General features: G+C 34.8%; 1 protein-coding gene across 1 annotated transcript in view; it reads left to right on the forward strand.

Moving 5' to 3' along the window:
* The window catches only part of Sema3d (semaphorin 3D), a 200,496-nt gene that overhangs the window by 69,130 nt on the left and 106,126 nt on the right, over positions 1–25,240 (forward strand). The window contains exons 2-3 of the mRNA XM_031380014.1: positions 396–583; positions 20,203–20,363. Of these exons, the coding sequence (XP_031235874.1) occupies positions 433–583; positions 20,203–20,363 (312 nt within the window). The 5' untranslated portion in view covers positions 396–432. The remainder of the gene's footprint in view (positions 1–395; positions 584–20,202; positions 20,364–25,240) is intronic.

The following is a 25,240-nucleotide window of genomic DNA, read 5'->3' on the forward strand; positions in this document are numbered from 1 at the left end:
GAATGATGCCTTGGGAGAGGAGGAATGATGCCTTGGGGGAGGAGGAATGATGCCTTGAGAGAGGAGGAGTGATACCTTGAGAGAGGAGGAATGATGCCTTGAGAGAGGAGGAATGATGCCTTGGGAGAGGAGGAATGATGCCTTGAGAGAGGAGGAATGATGCCTTGAGAGAGGAGGAGTGATACCTTGAGGAGGAATGATGCCTTGGGGGAGGAGGAATGATGCCTTGAGGAGGAATGATGCCTTGAGAGAGGAGGAATGATACCTTGGGGGAGGAGGAATGATGCCTTGGGAACATGTTATCCTTTCAGAAAACTTGCTAAAAAAAAAACTCTAGGAGAATCTAAGACATTGTCTTTGAGTAGTATTTTCTTTTTCTTTTTCTGCTTCTTAAGGGTGAACTAACAGTGTTTGAAAGACAAAATTTTCATCATGAATGCTAATAAAGATGAGACGCCAAGATCCAGAAGTGAAGATCTTCACATTTTTCATGCCTGGATGATGTTAATCATGACTGTGCTCTTTCTTCCTGTCACTGAAACATCTAAACAAAACATTCCAAGACTCAAGCTAACCTACAAAGGTGAGTACATAATTATCTTACAGTTTTCAATAGGACATCTGAATGTCTTCTTTGAAAACTCTGTCTTTTATTTAAAATATATATTTACTTCTATAAAATAAGATAAGTTAGTATATTATTTAGAACACAGGCTACAATTATTACTTTTATGAAATAAAAGATACCTAAACTATCCAAGTACATTTCCAGTTGATATTTATCATGATTAATTTAGTCTACAAGATATATTCTGATTGCATTAAAAATTAAATCCATAACACTATAAAAGTTAATAAGTTCTATGTATATGTTACTAATTACTGTTACTATTCCAACCTAAAATGTGTTTTTAACAGTAAGATATTACACCTAAAATGTTTCACAGTCTACAATAGCTAAGAAACCAATTATACATGTTTTGTAATGGCAAAAACAGTATGAAATCCATACAATTCAAAACAATAATTAAAACAAAATCTAAGATAATTGTTTGTAAATATTTACATTAATGTGAATGAATAATATAAAAACAATGTAGTTATTCATTATGTAAGTGTTTGAGTCTGTGTTAGCTTTTTTTTCAAATCATGTTACTGAAGTCTTTACTTTTTCCTTTTTGTGATTTATACTAGCTTATTAATACACATTTTGAAGACTGCAGGAAAAATCAAGCAACTTTATTCAGAGCTTGTATTAAAATTAAAATGCTAATTTTAGTATCTTATGGTCTTTAGAATACCCTTCCTCCAATAAAAATTAATATTGGTGATAAAAATTAATTGTGTTTTAAATGAAAAGAAGACACAATCTTAATCTTCTACTTATTGAACATTTAATATGTTGGTATTAGGGTTAGAATGAAGCACAGTAGCAGAGTCCTTGTCCCACATTTGTAGGACATTAGTTTCAACTCCCAGACATTAAAAATAAAAATGGAAGGAATAGAGAGGGCTTAGCCATTAATAGCACTGACTCCTCTTCCAGATGTTCTGAGTTCAATTCCCAGCAACCGCATGTTGGCTTACAACTATGTGTAATAGAATCTAATACCATCTTCAGGTGTGTCTAAAGACAGCTACCACATACTCATATACATGAAATGAATAAATAAATAAATAATGAAAAATATGAAAAATGTTGGCATTTCAATTTGATGTTTCATCTGTTAAAGACTTGAGAATCTTTAAAATGTTCATATACTTATATGTATAATATAACTTAATTGTATTATTAAAATATAGGGAAGCTTCTTTATATAAATGATATATCTCAATATGAGGTATAACAGTAGAATTTTTTTCTAGCCAAAATTGAAAGCTATACTTGAAAAATATATAATTAATTAATTAGAGATATACTTTATTTCATATTCTTCCCCTCCCACTAAAAAAGAAAAAAATTATAGGCATCATGTAAGGTGTGTCTGGAAAATAAAAACCGAAGGCAAGGATTTTAACCACACTAACCTCTTGTTTATAACGTTCCTTTCTGAGTGCTTAGGTTACAGCCTTGAGTCACTAAGACTGGCTCTTTGCGGGAACTCCTTTTATTACTTGGGTTCTCTTGTTGAACAATAGGCAATAGAAATCCATAAGAATGTGATCCACTGGAAGGTATAAGACTTACAAAAACACTTTAGATGCTAAACTAGCATATTTAAGGTCAAAGATGCTGAGATTGACAGGAGCTCTCTCTGATCAGTCAGAATGAACAGCCCCCACTAGGCACTTTGAGCATTCAGGCAACATGTTGCAAAAGCCATATTTTGGTAGCTGGGTCACTTATGCCTGGAATTCCAGGACTCCTGAACATGAAGCAAGAGGATGGTAAGTTTAAGCACAGATTGTACTATATAGCAAGAACATGCCTTAAGAACAAACGAACTAATTATCTGCATAACAGAGAGAGAGAGAGAGAGAGAGAGATATGATATATAGACAATAGATATATGGATAGATAAATGATAGATAGATAGATAGATAGATAGATAGATAGATAGATAGATAGATAGATAGATGATACATAAATAGTTGTACTATTATAGAAAGGAAAAAATATACTAAATCTGTCTACAAACATCAAATTCTCCTCAAAAGAATCCTGATGATCTTCAAGTAAAAAGCATAAATAAATTTCAGGGAAAAATAAACAATTTCTAAAATATGATACCTAAACAATCAGATTCTCAGCTTAACAACAAGAATTTTCTACAACTAAACAATTACTATACATGCAATGGGGGTTGGGGAATGATGGCATAACAAGCCAACATACTGCAAACTGAACCTGAGACAATACAGTTGTTTACATCATTAATAGATAAGGACTACAAGACAGCTGTTGTATAACAATACAGTCTATCAAAATAAAGCCACAGCAGGAAAGTTCTTCTCGTGGTAGTACTAAGGACTGTCTCCCCAGTTTTGGAGACACAATGTCTTCTGTAACTGAGGCAAACACATTCATGACCTTCCTTGGTGAGTGCTGAGGTCACAGCCATCTCTCCTCATAACTGGCATGCTCTTTTTCACAACTTCTTTTATTTTTTGGATTTTCTTCATAGCTATATTTTGACAGTATCATTTAGTAGTAGTAGTAGTAGTAGTAGTAGTAGTAGTAGTAGTAGTAGTAGTAGTGGCAGTAGTAAAACTGGTACTAGTAGTAATAGTTTTTATCATTCAGCCATTACCTAATTCTAGTACCCCCTCCCAAATTTCTTCATCCCATTCCTCCTCTCCCCTGTCTCCAAGAGGATGTCCCACACACAGGTCTCGCTAACCCCTGAGGCCTCAAGTCTCTCAAGCGTTAGGTGCATCTTCTCCCACTGAAGCCAGACCAGGCAGCCCTCTGCTACATATGTGTTGGGGGCCTCAGACCAGCTAGTGTATTCTACCTGGTTGGTGGCCCAGTGTCTGAGAGATCTCAAGTCCAGGTTAGTTGAGACTGCTGGTCTTCCTATGGGGTTGCTCTCCTCTTCAGCTTATTCTAGCCTTTCCCTAATTCAACCACAGAGGTGCCTGACTTCAGTCCAATGGTTTGGTGTAAGTATCTGTGGTTTTTTTTTCAGGCACCTGCTTGTTGGGCCTCTCAGAGGACAGCCATGCTAGGCTACTGTCTGTAAGCACATCATAGCATCAGTAGTAGTGTCAGGTCTTGGAGCCTCCTCTTGAGATGTATCCCAAGTTGGGCGGGTCACTGGGCCACCTTTCCACCTTTCCAGTCTCTTCTCCACTTTTGTCCCTGTAGTTCTCTTAAGTTCGGCTAGAAAGATGACTCAGCAACTAAGACACGTACAGTAAGGAGAACTGGGGTTCAGATCCTAGCTCCCACAGTAACAAATCTTGCCACCTTGAAAACATCTGTAATCACAACTCTGAGGTGGATGGAACTGCAGAGATAAGAGGCTTGCTGAGGTTTCCTGGATTCTAGACTAGATGAAAGGCAAGTCATAACTTCAAGGAGAAGCTGTGCCTCAAAGAAATAATGAGACACCCCACATCCTCCTCTGGCCTCTGAAAGCACTCACAGTGATGATTCAAATGATGCTTAGATGTGCTATTGACAATTGTCAAAGTCATATTTTAATGTTTGTGTCATGGCAATTCCCCATTTTGAATGACTACTGATATAGAAGAGCATGCCACCATGAAACTTGGTACCTGTACTATAAGCAAATGGATTCTAGTTCTCTGGGTTAAGAGTCTGGTGACAATAGACTGTTGTCATTTTGACTCTCTAATACATACATAGGCAGATGTTGGCTGGAGTTGGAACATCAAAGGTCTTGAGTATTGGCAGATGGCATTTCTTTCTTTGTGTACAATCCGGGTTTTCTTGAGGAAGTACCTCTGCCTGGGTAGTTTGGACTTCCACAAAATCAGCTCAGGGCCTCAAGCACATGTAATTCAGCAAACATGAAAGTAGAAAATACATGTTTCATCCAGGATATTATTATTTGAGATGTGATGGTTAGACTTGTTTTGAAGATTATATAAACAGTACTTCCCAGTGATAGCAGAGTGAAAATCACTTCTACAAAAATAATAATGTAGCAATATTATTGCATCTATCTTTGTGAAATCCAGTGTGCTACAGTTAGCTTTTATAAATACTTTGGTTTTATAACTCTTACGAAATTCAGTGAGGAAATGAAATAAAATAGTACTATAACAATTTGATATCCATGTATTAAAGATGAATTCCTACCTCTATCCTACAGCATATACAAATAACAAAGTACAAATTGGATTATAAACATAAGCATGTAAGTTAAAATATATAGTGTTGAATATATATCAACACTATATATATTAAAATCATGGAATAACATTATACTTCAGAATAAGCAAATATTTCTTAGGCAGGACATCAAACCAGTAGTTATACATATTTCAAATGAATTACCAGTAAAATTAACACATTTTTTTTGTGCATATAAAATCCAGCCATGAAATATCCATGCCACTTTAAATAATGTGGTGCTTTTGTTTAGAAGTTACCAATAGTTAAACCCAGTAATGGTAACTTCTCTGAGTAGCTTCAGGAACTCCAACAGCATCTATACTTACATTTTCTACATTAAACACGGGTGTGTAGAAGGAAAGTAAGACAATTTCTTATATATCTTTTTTTTAAATGCCCTCTCCTTGAATTAAAGAAAAGTATAAGATACAAATTTACTGTTACCTTGGTATCATTTTAAAGTGGATTGCTTATATTCCATACCCCATTTCTCAGTCACAGGCATCAGTTGGCATGTTGCCCTTTTCTTTTGTGTCCTTTTATTTCTATTAAAAGTTCATGCTTCTGCCTTAATTAGCAGGAGAAAATAGTGAAAAAAGTCAACCAAAGTGAAAAATCCCAACTTCGGTTTTAAAAATTAGTTTTAAGAGGACAGTATCAATCCACAAATCTTTCCTTCCCAGGTGACACTATGCTGTCAGCAGAAGTCTGAGCTATTTGGAACAAATGTAAGATCATTTTGACTTCTTAAAGTTCAACAAAATTATAACTATTTCATCCAAAGGATGCTCTTTAATAAAGACTTGGCTTTCAGCCACTAAGCTGCAGAAGCTTGTTTTGATTTATTGTATAAAGAGTTTTCCTTCTTTCCCATTTTGAATTTTCACATATTTACTCATAGTGCATCTTTTCTGGAAAAATATGAGATGATAATGGTAGGGTTCTTATACCGGTACTGATTTTGTACTGAATAATCATTATATATATTTGTTCTATAAACTGCACTTTCCTCATGGCTTCAATACTGCCATTTTAAAATAAATTTATAGGGTGTGTGTGTGTATGTGTGTGTGTGTGTAGATGGGTCCTATGAAACTTACAGTAGCCTAGAACTCACTACGTAGACTAAGCCAGCTGTGAACCTTGATCTTTCCATCTCCACTTCTCACACACTGAGACTTCAGACATGTGGCACCATGCTCTGTTTAAAATTCAAATGTCTATAGTTTACACAAAAAGATATGTAAATATAGATTCATGCAGGTTCTATTTTGTGTGTTATGCTGAGAACTGAAGCCTGTGCAGACTAATATTCTACCACTGATATATATACCTCAGCCTTATAAAATAGAATTTTGGGAACTAATCAGCCTTGATGTCTCATAATATAACTCTTTCACAATGACTGTTTATGATCATGTAATAGCTGTATTTGTCTTTGTAAGTATGCTATATAGATATGTATACATGCATCTACCCATATAACATGCTCTTACAATGTGATTATGTATAAAACTCCAGAAACATGGATATAAGGCACTAACAAGAGAGAGTTATACATATAACCATTTAACAAATATACAAATAGGTAACATTTTATGTCAGGTGATGTTCTAGGTCAGAGAAAAGTCACTGAACACTTTGAATTTATTTTCTTAATGCTCAGAGAATGGATGAAAATACTAGCAAACATTCTTTCAATATGTTTACATCATAGGAAGCCTATGAGGGGAATGAAAAAGTCTGGTACTCAGATTCCTCATCTGTGACAAGCTTCCAACTCTGGGGAAATCATCGCTTTAAGGCACACTTAACCGATAAGACATATGAAACTAGAAATCCCCTTCCAGATTGCCTTATAGAACTTGATCAGTTTGATTCACCTAATATCATGCCTGTTTTTCTCAATTCACTGGGAAAAGATAAATGGATCAGCTTCTGGAACAATAGGTCCTAGAATAAAGGCTTTTAAATACAACAGGTGTGTTTGAGGAAAGCCGTATTACACATCATGTCTTTCAGTAATGTAGAGAATAATTGTAATGTAAAGTGGAAGACACAATAGTAATGAACTCGTGTCAATATAGTCATTAAAATTATATGGACAATTTTTATAGAAAAATATCTTGTTTATATATTAATTCTAAATATTAATATAGAAAGCACATCCAGAAGAGCTCAAAGAATGGAAGACACAGGGAGGTTCCACCCTTTCTCTAACATGCACTCTCTGTGTACTATCAGAGAAGGGACTTGCTATTTCTGGTCTACGTTTCCTCACCTGAAAAGCTGGGTCTCCTGGATGGTAGATTCTTCTCGAGGACCAATTTAAATAATATATAAACTGCTGTCAGATTTTATCACTAAATGAAAATTGTGACAAAATTTAAATAGTTTGAATATTATGTGTCTTTGAAAAGCACATGTAAAGCACATTTATGTCTATACATAATGATATTTCAGCATTTTGGGCAGAAAGGTTTCCATGGAAATATGACAAACCCTTTTTCAAAAAAACACAATTAATCTAATCTTAAAATTACTCCATGAGATTTGATCCATTCAAGAGGAATTTACTTCCCTGAGTATTAGATGATTTGAGTTGGTAACAAATTTTACATCTTTAATTTAAGTGAAATAGGTTTTCAATTGCTTGTAACCATTAGCTGTAGGAATGGCTTAGTAGTGCTCAGATCTTACCAATACAATTTTGTAAAACTGCATAATTTCACACGTTATGGTTAAGAGTTTGAGAGTCTCTGTTTTTAAAAAGAAAAGAATCCAGCTCTTCAAGAACTCAGAGCACAAAGAGTCATCAGTGTTTTCCTGGATTTCTATTCTAACTGGGGTTCAGGCTTCAATCGATTCAGCATCGCCTCACAAATCCATACCCTCACACCTGCTCTTAGATTTGAATGACAGTCTATGTATTAAAAAGAATCACAGCTGATTTGAATGAAAGGTAAATTTTGAGATACAATCCTCTAGATGGCTTTGTTTTCCCGGGCTCTTCTTCCCTTTGAACATGAGGATTTGGACCATGAGCATGTGGATGTCACCATAGGCAGCCACAGTTGGGATTCCAGATGGCACATTAACATCTCTACATTATTAACAATCTGTAGCAAAATCTGCCTGGATGGTAAGAAATGATAAAGGTAAACAAACATCAGTTTGAAAATCATTAGTTATATCTTTATTATAATTCTCATGTACTGAAATATAGCAATAATTTAGATATTATTCTTACCAACAAGAGAAACTAGGATATTTTAAAGTGCATTCCTCTGTGTGTGTTCATGCGCAAGTGTTATGTACTTGCCAAATATGTGTATTTCAGTCAAGGTAAAATTTACAAGAGTCATTTTCTCTTTCCATAATGTGAGACACAGGGATCCAATTCTGATGCTCAAGCTGGATGATGAGTACCTTAACATGCTGAGCCATCTTCTCAGTTAGGGTTTTTAAGGAACAAAGGGAATACTCCAAGTAACTATTTAAAGATGACAGTTGTTGAACATTTGAAATAAACTGTTCTAAAGAATTTCAAATATAATATGAAATTGACCTTCAATATTGAAAAAAGTTTAAAATATTTTGTGTAAAGTACCCATTATTGTTAGAGAATTTTGATTATAGAATTTACATAATTAGTGATTATCAAGAAAATTAGTAAAGGCACAATTATAGGAAGGGGTTGATGTGACAGGTAATGATTGTTCAAACAAAATAATTTGTAAATATATTTAAGGACTTTAAAGAATGATTTGAATCTTAGCCTAACTTGTATGAGGAAGAAATATTTGAGGAGTAGAGAAATTTGCTTTTGAACCTTTAATTAAATCTTCTATTTTAATGGGGTACTGGCATCCAGAAAGTGAAATGGATGCAGAGGTAATGACAGATAGTAATCAAAATCCAAGAGACGTGAAGAAATAAAAGAAGAAAACTAAATCTGAGTAAAATGTTGGGTGTGAAGATGTGTTTGTGTGCCCAGAGTCATTACACTCAGAAGGATGACACGCTTAGAGGTAAAACTAACAACTAAGGAACTGAACTAAAACTTATAAGTGTGGTAGGATTTTAGGTGTACTTGATGTCATTAACAGATATCACAAAGTTTATGGGACATAAACAACTTGTAGGATATATAGAACTATAAGTGGGGTATTTTTTTTTACTGCTTTGCTTATACTGTATAAATACTGCCTGAATTAGAGAAGTACTCTTGCAGGCATGTGTGAGAAGGACAATGTCAGCCTTCTGACTACATCTACCAAGGTCAGAGATCATCATCTGGACAAAACCTGGAGAAAAATCTTACAGATAATTGACATCTGTTTAAATTAAAAGCCAATATGAAAGTTTCTGCAAAGCAGTGGAAATTTAGGAGCAAATGTCACAACTGACCAGCATGATAAATGAAAACAAGACATATACGTGACAACTTATTTTAAATTTCATAATACAAAGAGTGAGGACATGGTTTGAACAACTTCCAGGAAAAACAGAAGGCATGTTCAAAGACTTGAGATGCAGATGGCATAAAACATCTCAGCTGTGACCAAAGCCTCACATATGACTTGACCATTGTTTGATATGCATTCACCTAACTTTAATGGAAATTGATGTTTAAAATTATAAGTATTGTAAAATATGAGCTTTTATTTAAAAACATAATGAATATATAGCCTTTTGCTCTCTACTTTGAAATAATCTTACAATGAGGAATCTTCCTATTTTCTTATATTTGCTTTACAGTTCCAATTCTAAAGTATTAATATACAAATTTGAGAGATCTTTTACACTCAGGTACTTCTCCGGAGCACACACTTACTGATATTTGGAGTACAATTTTGATTTTAAAAATTGCTTGATAAATGAGAAGTCTAAAAGCCTTGAAGGAAGGATCCAGGAAAAGAAATATGGCAGAACGAATTTTCTTTGAGAAAGTCCACTTCATTGTGCCATTGATTCCCAGGGAAGAATTACTTATTCACGGGAATGATTTTCATGTAGAAAAATTAGAAATTATCAAAACACGTTTTGAAAATTTTAAAAAGACTCACTATTGAAACTATTGGTTTAAAGGGTCACAAGTGACTAGTGTGATATATTTATATGGATTATCCACAATTAAAATCTAACCTATTTGGAGTAAATTTGTGATTTAAAAGTGTGGACACTCATAATGTGACAAGATACAATTTCTATACCCCTAGTCCACATCCTGTCCTGATAGGAACATAGATATGATAATATAATAGACTTTAACTCCAGTTAATATTTTTGTGAGTGAAATCAATCTCATTCCTTTTTATCATATTTAGAAAAAAAACACAGAATGATATTCAACATTCCATTGTAGAATAAGTGAAAATTTAGTTTTGTTGTTGGCTATATATAACTAAATTCAGACATGTTGATTAGATTTAGCATTTTTATGTAGATAGTAATGAGTCACCTGTAGGCTCAAGCTTTGCATTTGAAATCAACACTGTTAAAACTTATTGGAAGTCCAGGAAAGGGGATAACATTTGAAATGTAAATAAAGAAAATATACAATAAAAATAAGTAAAAAACCATGTTGAAAATCAAGTACAACCAAGTATCAATTAATTTCTTCTGTACTGAATCAAAGGGAATGCCTTTCCTAGAAATAAAGCTGGAATTACAAATAGACCACTAGACATGCTGAAGGAACTCAACGAATTACAATACTGAAAGTTACCTTTTTATTTTACAATAAATATTTGGCTATTTCTGCTTTCTTACACAAATCTTTGTTCATGAACTGACAGCCAAAATCTTTATGGAAAGAGTGGAAAACTCTTTGCAGTAACCCCATAAAGGATATTTTAGGCCAACCAATAAGTTAATATGTAAAGTCCAAGAAATACAGAATTAGGAAAGTGGTTAAATTTTTAGTATCAATTCAGGAGTAGAAACACAAGCTGAAAGTATTATATGCGAGTAGTTTAAATTAATTTAATAGAGAATATATACGCCTGTGTTTAAGAGTCCTCAGTCCTAGTACTATGACAGCTAGTTCCTTGAGGAATAAGAACAGAGGGTAGGGCTCACTTCTGGTGAGTCTCCTGGCTTCGCAGAGAGGAGTGGCTGAGCTTTGATCTGTATCTATTTTTATATGTAAGATTTCCTCCTGAAGAAGTGTGGTCCTTAGATTGGCAGGAGATGAAATCTGACTTTCTTCAAAGCTGATTCTCTTCTTAAATGATAGATTTTTATCCCTGGCAATTTTCACACTCGTGCACGCATATGTGTATATGTGAAAACTAGTAAAGGACTCTATTTTTAAAGGATGTGCAGAACCATTTGTCAGCCATGCAGTCTTAAGGGAGAAACTGCCAACTCCACCCAGGTCAGGATCTCTGCCAGTAAATTTAATTTTCAAGGGCTTAAGGTCATGTTCATTTAGCACTCAAAAACTGAGGAAGTCTGTGTCGCTTAATCCTAAATTTATTAGATTCAGTATTACTCACCACTCCCTTCCTCTGAGGGGATAAAGAGGAAGAATGAAGACCATCAGCTCACATGAGCTTGGAAGCTGAATGAACAATTATATTAAGGGACAGTAAAGAGGAAATACAAAGAATTCTTTGCAAAGCAAGCATTTGTTTCAATAAAAAACAGGAATTGCCCTGTACTTACCCTGCCCTTCACAAACAGGGGTGCCTGACCATTTCACCCGAGAGAAATTCTTGCTACTGGGCTCTAACACGAAGGGAAAAAAATCTATATTAAGAAGTCCACTAATCATTTCTACTCTAAGTGACACTCTGACAGTCATACACGATGATCCATAAAATCTGCCATATTTATAATTACTTCATACTTCCTTGGTGTTTTTCCCTCAAAGGCAGAGGCTACCTATTTTAGAAGCAAGAGCAGCATTCCTGAATAAAGGTGTGTTAACTTATTATTAGATAAGTCATCTATCTTAACAAAATTTTTAAAAGTTCTTATACCACAGTACTCAGCTTCACCCAGAAACAAGGAAGTTAAAGTAGCATTATCAGGTTCGGTAAGTTAATTATAGAAAATAAGTCCAGCCCATGTCACTACTAAAGATACCTCATGTCTGACTAATTTAAGTACTCTTGTCACTGTGCATTTTCTCTTCAGCTATGGTTTAGCTTCTTTACCAGGCTGTGCATCCCCAATGGCATTGATGTTGCCCAGCCCTGTTTTGACCATGATATCAGCTCTTTCCAACAGAAGACAGGCATTCGGGAGACTTTGTCAGCACTTTCAAAATCAAATTTGATGAGAATACTATTTTCCTTATACTGACTATATATGAGAAGCATGGCTTCTTTATCATACTTGACATATAAAAAATGGTTGATAAAGCCTAAAAAAACAACTCTCTTTTGGAACATCCCATAAAGTCAAGAACCTCCACTGTGACAGGCAGGTAAAGGCAGGATGGTTCAGAAATCCATGGTCAACTTTGAAAATATCGTGACTTTAGACAACCCAGGCTTCATGAGATCTGTCTCAAAAGAGTTAAGTAGGGTAATAACTCAGCTCAAGTGTGAGGACCAGGGTTTAGATCCCAAGAACATGGGTGAAGCTAGATGTGATTGCATGAATCTCTAATACCTAGTGCTCCTACAGTGAGATGGATGGAAGGCAGAGAGGTGCCCTGGGAGCTTATGAACCAGCTATCACAGCAGCAGACATGACACAAAGAGAAGGAACAAGCCATGGATCAACACCTGAGGTCTTTCATGCACTTATGTGTGCATGGGGATGTATCATGCACACATGTGCACAGAGAGGGGATAGATTTGAAAAGAAAGTATGAAAGGTGGAAAGATAGGGAGAAGGAAGGAAAGAAAAGCGTATGTACCCATAGGCATGGAAATTTGTGTCTTTTATGGAGTTTTGATCCTCAGAACCCTTTCCAGTTCTCTATAATGGGTTCCAGGCCGTGAAACCCTTCTCTGCCATCTATCGAATCTATTGCAGAAGATGGGGCTGCTACTTAAAAACATCGAAAATACTGACATATTTAATTCATTTATTTTGGATGTAATTAGATTACAGGACTTCCAAGATTATGTTTCTAATACAAAAGTGTTGATTTAAGTATCTGGGTGAAATTCCAAACCTGGAAGAATGTGACAGGGTAGTAAGATTGCACTGATGCACCTACAAAGGGAATCATTTGATGTCCTGTGGATCAGCACAGCGATTATATGGATCAAGCAAAGGGACCACTTAGGGACCAAATTCAAATCCTGCTTGATATAAGCAAGGGTGACTCTGATTCATTTAGCATACAACAGACTTCAGCATGCAACATAAGAAGGGATACCTTGGCCCTTTCACTAAAGGCAGAGAAGGAAGAAATCCTAACCAGGATACAGGACTTTATGATGACAATGTTGACATTTATATCTCTGAGTATTTCCAATGTAAGTAAATAAATAAAACTCTGAAGTTTGCACCCAGAACAGCTACTGTCCATTTTTGACTCCTGACATTCAGGCTGTGTGTCAACTTTAGGTGTAAAGATATATCTTCTAGAGTTATTATTCTCTTGGTTTTAATTTATGATCTTATGAAAAAAAATAACTTTGCTTAGCTTGGCAAAAATACAAGAAAGAGAAGCTGTTTAGGGAAGAGGGAACCTGTTTCAATCTCTGTCCCAAGTTCTATTCCTAATATGTCAGTCAGCCTGAGAAATTTTCATATGTAATGCCTTAGTCTAATTATTTTATTTGGCTACAGAAGGTTAGTGAAGCATGCTTTAATCACTTTGATGCTAGCACTGTCACAGTACAACACTAAATCATTTATTTGGAAATGATGCTTGTTCAGGTTAGTTGATGTTTTTGCAGCTGTTTTTTTGTTAAGTTTGTTTGAAACCAAATCAAATAGAATTTGTTATGGTGAAATAGAATACAGCAAGTGAATATATCAACTTTATTTTTCTCCTTATATAAGTAGAAGCAAAAAAAAAAAAATACCCACAGTTCTTAAATGTCTGTATCCTTGAACTGGCATGTGTGCATTTCAGGGACTTTTCGTGTTTCAGAAATTTCTGAGTAGTCTTCCTGTCGCTGCCAGTTCTGATCCTCATCCATCTTGAGCACTGTAGGCATATTTATCTCTCTAATGCTCAATTTGAGTCCTTGGTACTTCCTTGAAAGAAATAAAAAAGTACATTCACAGTTTCCAGTCACCTACATAATAGCTGAGCTCTTATGCCTGACATTGCACTTGGACATCTGGACATTGTATGTCTAGTTTCATTCTTTTGTAATCATATATATCCCATATTTAATAGACTGAATTTCATGGTACAAATAGTCATTAAGTATGTAATTTTCCCAGACTGTAAGGAAGATACTTAGAAATGAAAGTGAAGAAAGACCCGGTCTTTGTCCTGAACTGACACAGATTTGTTCTCTCTTTTCCACTGGAAATAGTTTTCAAGACAACCAGATTCATAAAATTGGCAAGGATAGTAAAATCTTCATATATTATATTTGTTGTATGCATATGTGCCCAAAAAGTTATAAAGTTAGAAATAATAGAAGTCAGAATAATCAATAGCAATGAGTAGAATTATAATAACAAACTACAGTAAAAACTTCCTGTGTGCTGCCTCTACAAAATTATCTTATTGAATGGTACTGGCTGTCTTAAGATGGTATCTATCTACTGGCTATCTTAAGATGACCTGATCAAGACATGTGAATGACCTAGGTTTTGATGTATAACGTAGCTCAATTTATTCTAACTTGATGATTTATCTAGTAATCATTGCTTTGAAGCCACAGTGCTGATGGCTTGATAAAGCACATAGCAGGGAGATACTGAACAAGGAATGTCTCAGAAAGAACATTTGGACCTCTCCTCGAATGTATTTTACATGGGTTGAGTTTTATTTTCATATATATATATGTATATGTGTGTGTATAAAACGATGGAAGATTTTGCTGGAGGATTCTCTAATACAATAATCTGCACACCCTGATCAATGCCTAACTCATGCTACATTACACAAACATTTGGGTAATAAATATTCTTTCACTTGTATCAGAATATCATAAATTAACAGATGTGTTCCAATCTTCCTAGTCCTAGTTTGTTAGAAGATAAAAATATATTTTTTTAATAAAAACTTTTTTGGCCCAAAATAGGCATTAGTACTAATATTTAGAACAAAAATATTTCTTTTTTCTTAGTTACCAGTCATAAGTTTAAAAAATACTATAAATTACCTCTTCTACTTATCAAGAAAGTTATATTAACTGGGAAACATTATCATTTCTTTGCAGAGAATTTACATACACTTTAAAAAGAACACATCATCATCATCTGATAACTGACAACTCAGGATGTAGTATGTAGTAACCACTATTCTACTGCCAATGTCATAGTAATTAATGCTTTTGTTCTGCATGATGATAGGAGTTGCCATAGAGTTCTTATTATCTTCATTTTGTGTATTAGGAAATTGAGGCAGAGGCCAAGGAACTTGCCCTAAATCAGTAAATCACATTTCCAATGATATTTCAACCTCAGATTGGATCCTGGTGCTTTGATCTAACTCTTGCACTTTTGTCCTATAACTCATTATACTAGGTCAGGTTTTCTTCTGTACTTTTCATTGAAATCCATACTGCAGAATAACGATTAGTTTGGGAATGTTGAAGTAATAAGGGTTTCTATCTCACAAAATACTTTAGTAGCTCATTGAGAATATACTCCAGGGTGTCTCTTTAGACATTTTTATTTTGCACATTTCAACTTTTATTGAGAGAAATCTGAAAGAAGTTACTGATTTTCCTGATTCAGTGGAGTTTTGTGTGATATGTATTCTGTTAAAAGGCTTTAATCATGTCTGCGTTAGCCCTTCCCTTGATTCCATTGTTTTGTTTTTCCTCAGCTCTAGTTATGAAGAAGACAGAATGTTCACTGGAAATGAGCCAAAAACATAGGCCTTTGGCATTTGGAGTTGTAGAATTATATTTCAATATTATACTTCTCATATGAAAAATGATATTTACCTCAATAAAAAATGAGCATAGATTTCAATGTCAATCTAGTGTGCAGAAAATAACCTCTACAAACATTACTGAAAAAGTTTGGTTTGATAACCACAGTCATTTGAGATGTCTAACTGTGTTACACCATTTTTCAGCATTGTAAATTTAATTTTTCAAGTCTGTCTTAGAAATTGAGCAGAATAACAGTTACCCAATAGAAAGTAGAAAAGAGTCATGATAATAAAAATATATCCTCCCATTGACTATAGTCATTAAACCTTTGGGAATAAATTTTATCTTACAAGCAGTTGAGACTATTGTATTTTTAAAAACTTTAATATTTCTATTTCTAGGATAGTGTCTCTCATATTTATTTATTTATTATTGGATATTTTCTTTATTTACATTTCAAATGTTATCCCCTTTCCTGGTTTTTCCCTCTCCCGGAAACCCCCTATCTCATCTTCCCTCTCCCTGCTTTTATGAGAGTGTTCCTCCACTCACCCAACCACTCCCACCTCCCTACCTACACTAGGGCATCTATCAAGCCTTCGTAGGACCAAGGACCTCTCCTCCCATTGATGCCTGACAAGGCCACCATCTACTACATTTGAGGCTGGAGCAATGTGTACTCCTTGGTTAATGACTTAGTCCCTGGGAACTCTGGAGTGTCTGATTGGTTGATTTTGTTATTTTTCCTATGGTGTTGCAAACCCCTTCAACTCCTTCAATCCTTTCTCTAACTCCTCTATTCGGGACCCAAATGGTTGACTGTGGGCATCTGCCTCTGCATTTGTAAGGCTCTGGCAGGGCCTCTCAGGAAACAACTATATCAGGCTCCTGTCAGTAAGCACTTCTTGGTATCCACAAGAGTGTCTGGGTTTGGTAACTGTATATGGGATGAATTTTCATGTGGGAGAGTCTCTGGATGGCCTTTCCTTCACTCTCTGATCTACACTTTATATCCACATTTGCTCCTGTGATTATTTTGTTTTCCTTTTAAGACGGACCAAAGCACCCACAGGTCTTCTTTCTTCTTGAGCTTCATGTGGTCTATGAATTGTATCTTGAGGATTTGGAGCATCTGGGCTAATATGCACTTATCAGTGAGTTCATGCCATGTGTGTTCTTTTGTGACTGGGTTACCTCACTCAGGATGATATCCTCCAGATCTATTCATTTGCCTAAGAATTTCATGAATTCATTTTTAGTAGTGTAATAGTACTCCATTGTGTAAATGTACCACATTTTCTGTATCCATTCCTCTGTTGAAGGACATCTGGGCCTTGTCCAGCTTCTACCTATTATAAATGAGGCTGCTATGAACATAGTGGAGCATGTGTCCTTATTACATGTTGGAGCATCTTCTGGGTATATGCCCAGGAGTGGTATAGCTGGGTCCTCAGGCAGTACTATGTCCAGTTTTCTGAGGAACCTCCAGACTGATTTCTAGAGTGGTTGTACCATCTTGCAGTCTCAACAGCAATGAGGAGTATTCCTCTTTCTCCACATCCTAGGCAGCATCTGCTGTCACCTGAGTTTTTGATCTTAGTCATTTGTGAACTTATAAGTTTGCTCTAAGTCATTTTAAGGTTACCTTCAGTTTTACAATTTTTTATTCTATTTTTACTTTCAGGGTATAATTCATTCGGATTAATTCAAGCTTGGGGTTCACATGTTTATCTGAAATATCTATGAACAGCAAATATACATCTGAAATGATAAGAGAGCATGCATTGTTAGGAGTCATGACACCAGAGCACACTTCCTGACCCGTGCCATCTATCCATAATAGTCCCTAAGTGAGAGCTGTGCAGACTGTTTTACAGATCTTTCCATTGAGACTGTGCTTCAGAACTCTTCATTTTGATTGGCTATGGTTTTTTACAGTGAGTTGTTGTTGCAAAGAATACCTATAGAGTTTCATCAACATTACTGCCTAAACATGAGGAGAACAAGAAAAACAACAGTCATGCTGAAGTGGATGGGGAAATCCCAGGAGGCCTTAACCCTAGACAACTAAGAAATGCTGACAGAAGAATAGTCTTCTACAGGAGAGAGCACAATAGTTTGCTATCTAACACTAAATGATCAGCTATGGATATATTCATACAAGTAACAGTATCAAAATACTGGCTGAGCAGGTTATATTTATGTATTTAGAAATGTATATGCATAAACATTTACAAGTACAGACATGCATTTAACATCTAACAAAAAGAGGCTATAAGTTTGAAAAAGAGAGAGGAGGGATATGTGGGGGGGTGGTTAGAGGAGAAAATAGAAGGAAGAAAGAATATAATTTTACTATAATCTCAAAAATAAAGAAAAATATTATAGAGTATAATCATTCAAAGTACCAACTTAAACATTATCTACAAATGGGAGAAAGAGGTGATGAAGATATATGTCAGTGGTTTAGAATTCATTATATCCTTCCAGAGGATGTGAGTTCAATTCTCAGCATCCATGTCAGATGGATCATAACTACCAATAATTCTAATTCTAGGGATATCTGATACGTCTGACCTCTATAGGAACTCGGCACACATGCATATACCACCTTTCACACAACACACCAACCTAAAAGTTAAATCTTAAATTTGTTCTATTTTTAAAATTTGTTTTATATCTATGAGTATTTTGCTTTCATATATACCTCTGCACCACAGGTATATCTAATGCTATTAGAGGGAGCACCTGATCCCTTAGAAGTAGAGTCACAGGTGCTAGTGAGCCACCACACATGAGTAACAGGAATCTAACTGATACTTATGCAAGTATTAGAGGTGATATAAACACAAGGCCATTTTTAACTCCCAAAATAAAATCTTATTTCTAAAAGATTTTACTTTCAGAAGTCAAAAAAGAAAAAATGTTATAGAAAAGAAACTGAACATATGAAAACACCTGTCTCATAAGGGGCAATTAACAAAACTGTAAAAATATCTACTAAACTTTAGTAATAAGGCACAACAAAATTTATAAAATAGAGAACTAAAGACATTAATATCCACCTCACATATAAGGGCAAATACCTAATGAGCATGTGAACTCATACACTGTATTAGTATCTAACATAACTCTGCACACCCACTAGGATAGCCACACCTACAGTGGTGACAGCAGTGATGCTAAAAAGAGTCCCATTTATTACTAATAAAAATGTGAATTGATTCAGACATCTTGGAAAGCACGTTGGACAGTTTCTAACAAAACTAGATATTTGACCCAACAAATATGTATCTTATGCTTTACTTAAAGTAAATCAAGAATTTATATACACGAAATACCATGTATGTGTGTTTTATTTGTAGCTGCCAAGACTTGGAAGCAACAAACTTACCCCTTCTATGGGTGGATGGATGAATTATAATATAAGCAGGCAATGAAACAGGACTCACAAAAGCAAATACTACATATTTCTGACACGCACACTGTAGAAGGACAGATTATTTAGGAATAGGAAAAGGACCAGAAGGTTAGGAAGAGAGCCAAGATACTGTAATAAGTGAATATAAGCAATATGTGGTAATAACTATGAATAAAAATGCAATAACACCATTATTTTATATAGTATCTTAGGGTTTCTATTCCTGCACAAACATCATGATCAAGAAGCAAGTTGGGGAGGAAAGGGTTTATTCAGCTTACTTCTACATTGCTATTGATCACCAGAGGAAGTCAGGACTGGAACTCAAGCAAGTCAGGAAGCAGGAGCTGATGCAGAGGCCGTGGAGAGATGTTCCTTACTGGCCTGCTTCCCCTGGCTTGCTCAGCCTGCTCTCTTATAGAAGCCAAGACTTCCAGCCCAGGGATGGCACCACCCACAAGGGGCCCTACCCCATTGATCAATAATTGAGAAAATGCTCCACAGCTGGGTCTCCTAGAGGCATTTCCCCAACTGAAGCTCCCTTCTCTGTGATAACTCCAGCCTGTGTCAAGTTGACACACAAAACCAGCCAGTACACATACGAAATAAATTTTACAAAGCACAAGAGGAAGAAATACTATGACATTTATGACAGTCTTATACTTTGTTGATGCAACTAAGTTTATCAGTTTTCAAATGTTACTACATGAAATGATATAAATTATAAACTAAGATCTGCTTATATAACATTTTATAGTTCAAAGTTTTATATTAATTTTAAAATATATTTTATACACAGAATAGGGTTAACTACATATTGAAGATAAAGCATCTATTTCTATAGAAGTGTATATTAAACATGTTCCAATGTGTCTATTCTGAGGCTTCCATGTTGTATAACTACATTCACAAAATGGACCAATATGTGTATTTTGTCAGCTACATATCTTTCATACTAAGACTTTCCCTTTTCTTTCCCTCTTTCGACTTTTCCATAGACTTACTGCTTTCAAACACCTGTATTCCCTTTTTGGGTTCATCAGAAGGACTGGACTTCCAGACTCTTCTTTTGGATGAGGAGAGGGGTATAATGCTCCTAGGAGCCAAAGACCATGTCTTCCTGCTCAGTCTGCTCGACTTGAACAAGAACTTTAAGAAGGTCAGTTTATTTATATACATCATTGGTGGATTCATTGAATTTCTTCTGTGCCTTTTGTCTGCTTTGTGTTAAGTGACACAGTGTTCCTCAGAAGGGCTTAGTCTTACCTATGTAAAAAATAATACAAGGCCTTTAAAAATGTATCACCTTTGATAAACATTTTGTGCTTTTATAGATTTCAGCACCTATGTATATTTTGAGTTAAGGAATATAAAATTAAATCCAATGAAAATATGAATAAAAGCGACAAAACAATAGTAAATACTCATATATTAGAAAAGCAAACATCTATAATGAAGAAATGGAAGGTGAATTAATGAAAAATAAGCATGTATTCTTTCTTGGACAAGTAGAAATGAATCAAATTCTATTATTAGTTAATAGCTATTCCTATGATTTGAAATTTTGACATTTTTTCACTATACTTTATTTCACATCTTAACAAATTTCTACCAAGGCCTATTGATTCTGAGATGATAAATATTCATAGTGCTACAAGTATGAGTTGCTACAGATTTCTTATCACTTAAAGGAAATATAGAGAAAGGTGAGGTCTGAGTAAAATTCTCTGGCAGTGATATGTCCACAGATACCAGTCTGAACAGTTCACAAACACCAAAATTTTCATAAAAGCTAAAGGAGCCTGATGAGAGTCCATGAAGCCTGGTTTGAATGCAATGAAAAGGAAAAAAACGTGTTGAAGAAGGCATAAGAAGAAATTACTTGTTTATATTACCTCCTCAACCCAACTAAGTGTGGGGGAAGGTGCCTCCCACTTGATGAAGATCATGGAAATTAAGTCCCAACTTTAGAACTGACCAGTTCTAGTGAAATTCAGAGATGGACAGAACTTTCAAAACTCTCTTTTGCCTAGTACTAACTGACTGAAACATAGAACTGTGTTAAGACAGAAAGCTTGCTCTCTTATTCATTGCAGATCCACATATGGTAGAACAGGAAAAATGACCTGTCCTGCAGTTCAACCTTAAAGCTTCCACTTATTATATCTTTGATTTAATTCTGGACCCACTTGAATAAGAAACAAGGTAGAATACAAAGACCACATACTGAGGCTAAAGCTCAAGACAGGTCCTCTAGGCCTACCTCAACATTCCTATGTGAACTATATCCCAAGCTGATAAACTATTTTAATGACTGCAACAACACTCATCTTTTAATTGATCTCAAGTATCTACCCATTCCCCAATTATCGACAGGACAGGTCTGAAGCTCTTATATTGGAGTATAGCCTAGCTCAGTATGAACATTAAAAATTGAGCATTGTTTGTATTACCTTAGACCAGTAGTTTTGAACCTTTCTAACAATGTATCCCTTTGATACACCCTCATATTGTGGTCACTCCCAACCAAAAAATTATTTCATTGAGAGATACAATTACTATATGATCTTATTCAAAAACAGAATTTAGAAATCTGTCATAATGTTTGAAAGTAATCTTGCAGTTAGCAGCTGAGAGACTAGGAAGAAGAGAAGAATAAGGAAAAATGATTCATGGAGAACTAAGTCATCTGTTGACAGGTGCTGGAAGGTCAGATGAGCACAATTGTAGACTAATGTGATTGGATATGATGGTTACAAATTGTATCTCCCCAAGAGCTATAAAAGCAGTTTTGGTAGTACACATCTTTAATTTTAATACTCAAGAGGCGGAGGCAGGAGGGTGGTGATTTCAAGGTCACCTGTGTAAAATTGTTATCATGCAGAAATGATATTTGAGTAGACTCAGAAGTTTAAATCCAATTTAAATCATTTAGTTTGTACACATGTCAAATATGAAATGGTATCTTCCTGGTTTATACAATTGTTATGGATTACATGTCAATTTAAATTAAATTTAAATTATATCTTTAAAAGTTATCAAAGAAATGTATACTTAAATCTGAAATGGATTCTCTATCATATCCTACAAGTTAGCCAGGAGTGTTAAAAATAAATGTATTTTGTGTTCTTGATATTTCATTGATGGGATTTATCTATTAACATATTTCTAAGAGTTCAATGAATATTGTTTTCTACAAAATACCTATAGATACTGAGTCTAATAGGATACAAAATTTAAAATGTAAATTATGTGACCTATTCTTAATTTATGATGCATCTGACCTGTGATTGTATACTACAGAAAAGTAGAAGCCTTGCAAGTTTTAGGCAAATCTAGGTTTTATTGAACTAGCAGAGATCCTCAGACATTGAATTATCTATGTTATTATATTCATCTATAATGATCCTTCTTTGAATCCTTTATGTATAAGATGCATTTCATAATAAAATATTAATGATTTGGTTATTTGAATAAGGTTTGCTCTTTAGGTTTAATCTACCTGTAAATATTTACCTGCATAGGTGTTATTGTTGCCTGGTGAACACCTGAACAAAGAGATTTTTGCTCCTTTTCATTTTATTCTTTTTTTTCTTCTTTCTTTGTTTGTTTGGTTAGGGTTAAGGTTAGGGTTAGGGTTAGGGTTAGGTTTTTTGTTTCTTTGATATCAGATCTTACTCCGTAGCCCAGGCTCCTTACAAGCCTTCTTGACCCTCTAACTGTTGTCTCCGGAAGGCTGGCCTTACAGGTATGAAACATCATATCCAACACAAAACTTGCTTTTCATGGTGTTTAATTTTCTAGATCTATAGCATTAAACATTGCAGGCATTAGGCCCTAAATCCAATCACAAGTACCACCAATAAAAGAAAAAAGTGATTAAATATATGGAAAATACCATGATATATCTAACATGGTAGTATAAGAGAGAGCATAATGCTTTATTAAACATTAACTGTTATTTTGATCAGTGTTTGTGGAGGTATATGCATGTTCCTGTATGTGCATGTGTGTGAAGATGTATATAAAGATTGTAAGAGAAGGTAGGATCTCTTCCTCTATCATTCTTCATCTTCTTTTTGAGACAAGGTATCTCACTATACCTGGAATTCACAGATTTCACTTGTGTAGTAAGCTAGCAAGCTTCAAGGATTCATCTTTGACCATCTCTCCAATGCTAGGATTACAGATACTTGCCTCCAAACCAGCTATTTTATATGGGGGCTGAAATCAAATGCCAAGCACTTCATTGACTGAAACATCCCCCCATCTTCTGCTTCCTTTTACATAAGCAGACAAAACAACAACCATAAAACATTGTGTGTGTGTGTGTGTGTGTGTGTGTGTGTGTGTGTGTGTGCATATATACTTACATACCTAAGTACAACTGGCTTAGTCTATACAATTTACATAGACATTCAGTCCGTGGATGCAATACTGGTGCTTTAAAATAATTTGTCTTTTTCAGTGGTTTTGTATACTTTTGATATTTAATTTGGAAACAGTGACTTGATTCTTATATATGCTCAAACTTGAAAAATGTCTTTGAAAGCAAACGTCTACATATGCATTCATGGAAGTTGTGTTTCTATAAGAAAAGGGGGGATAAAATATGTCTATGAGTTTGTATTAAATTCTCTTAATACAAATTTATTAACCTAGAGGGAAAATTTTAAAAATTATATGTATCTGGTAGTCCTACATATTATTTAGAGTAGTTAATAAACAGTTGAATTTAAGGTGTGCCTTCCACTCTGATACTGTATGAAACCATTCTATTTGTTCCTAAGGTTGCATTTTTAATTATTCAGGAATTTATTTAAATATACTCCTGGAAGAGATAGATGATATTGAGTGATATTCTATTTATTAGTAAATATCTTAGCAGAAGATGACACTTTCTACAAACGAGGCTAAAGAAAATGTTTTAACTCTGCAGTCTTGCCTTTATACCATCTGGCTTACAATACATTTTCCCAAATATGTCTTGATTTAATATAATAACAATAAGCACTTCATGCTTTAAGACAATCGGTTCTTGCTCTCTTCTTTGCCTTCAGGGTTCGGAAGAAAAGGTTCATTTATCTGAACTGAGTGTATTAGATCATTGCTTAAAATAAGTTCTGATAGCACAACTTCCTTTTGTGACTATTTTAAGCAGAACTTTCTTTGGCGATATTCCATGCTCAAACTGTGCTAATATTTAAGAAAGTAAATGTTTATAAAATATCTATTTCTCTTATGGTATTCTTGTACTAAATGATTATTTGAATACTTTATGCAATTAGAGGTTTTCCAAATAACTGAAATGTCTTTGTACCTCTATAAAATATGTAATTCATAAGAAAGTCATACACGGAATAGAAACTATTTCTGTTTATGTAGGTATCCACCATTTACATTTATATAAATCACTCCACTGCTAAAAGGTACTTCACAGTAGCCAGTAAGTGCTGAGATCTAGTACTTCAGCAGTGTTTAGAGCGATATGTTTGCATTGGCTCAGCGCCCTTTGGCAATGATGCAGACTACTCCATGAAGGAAACCACACATGTTGAGACGCTGAGGTCTGAAGGGTGTCCTTTGTACTCTTCAGAGTTAAAGCAGTCTATACCACATAATTGAGTTGTGAGTGTCTGGTTGTTAATATTTTCCCCAGGGGAAATTTAAAAAAAAAAAATCTGTATATAGTGCACAATTGGAGTAAGCAAAATTTAGCATAAAATGTGTATGTCAAATTTATATACTCACAAGGCTGTGCCTACTAAAAAGTAGCCATTGTCGTTCACATGTACAGACATTGTAGGAACACAAAGCACATTAAAGTTGTATACAAAATGAATTAGGAAATAAATTCTTAGTGATTCCCTTTGCATTATCTTTACTCTTGGTCAACCTATCATTTGAGTCTGATGTGGTGAATCATGCAGCTATAGTCAGGCTTTTTGGAACATTTTGACTACCTAGGAAATACATACTATGAAGTGTTCTCCATGGTTTTGTTTTTTTTTTTTTTTTTTTTTTTTTTTTTTTTTT

The sequence above is a fragment of the Mastomys coucha genome, unplaced genomic scaffold (assembly GCF_008632895.1).
Source record: "Mastomys coucha isolate ucsf_1 unplaced genomic scaffold, UCSF_Mcou_1 pScaffold19, whole genome shotgun sequence".
In the NCBI taxonomy this organism is placed as follows: Eukaryota; Metazoa; Chordata; class Mammalia; order Rodentia; family Muridae; genus Mastomys; species Mastomys coucha.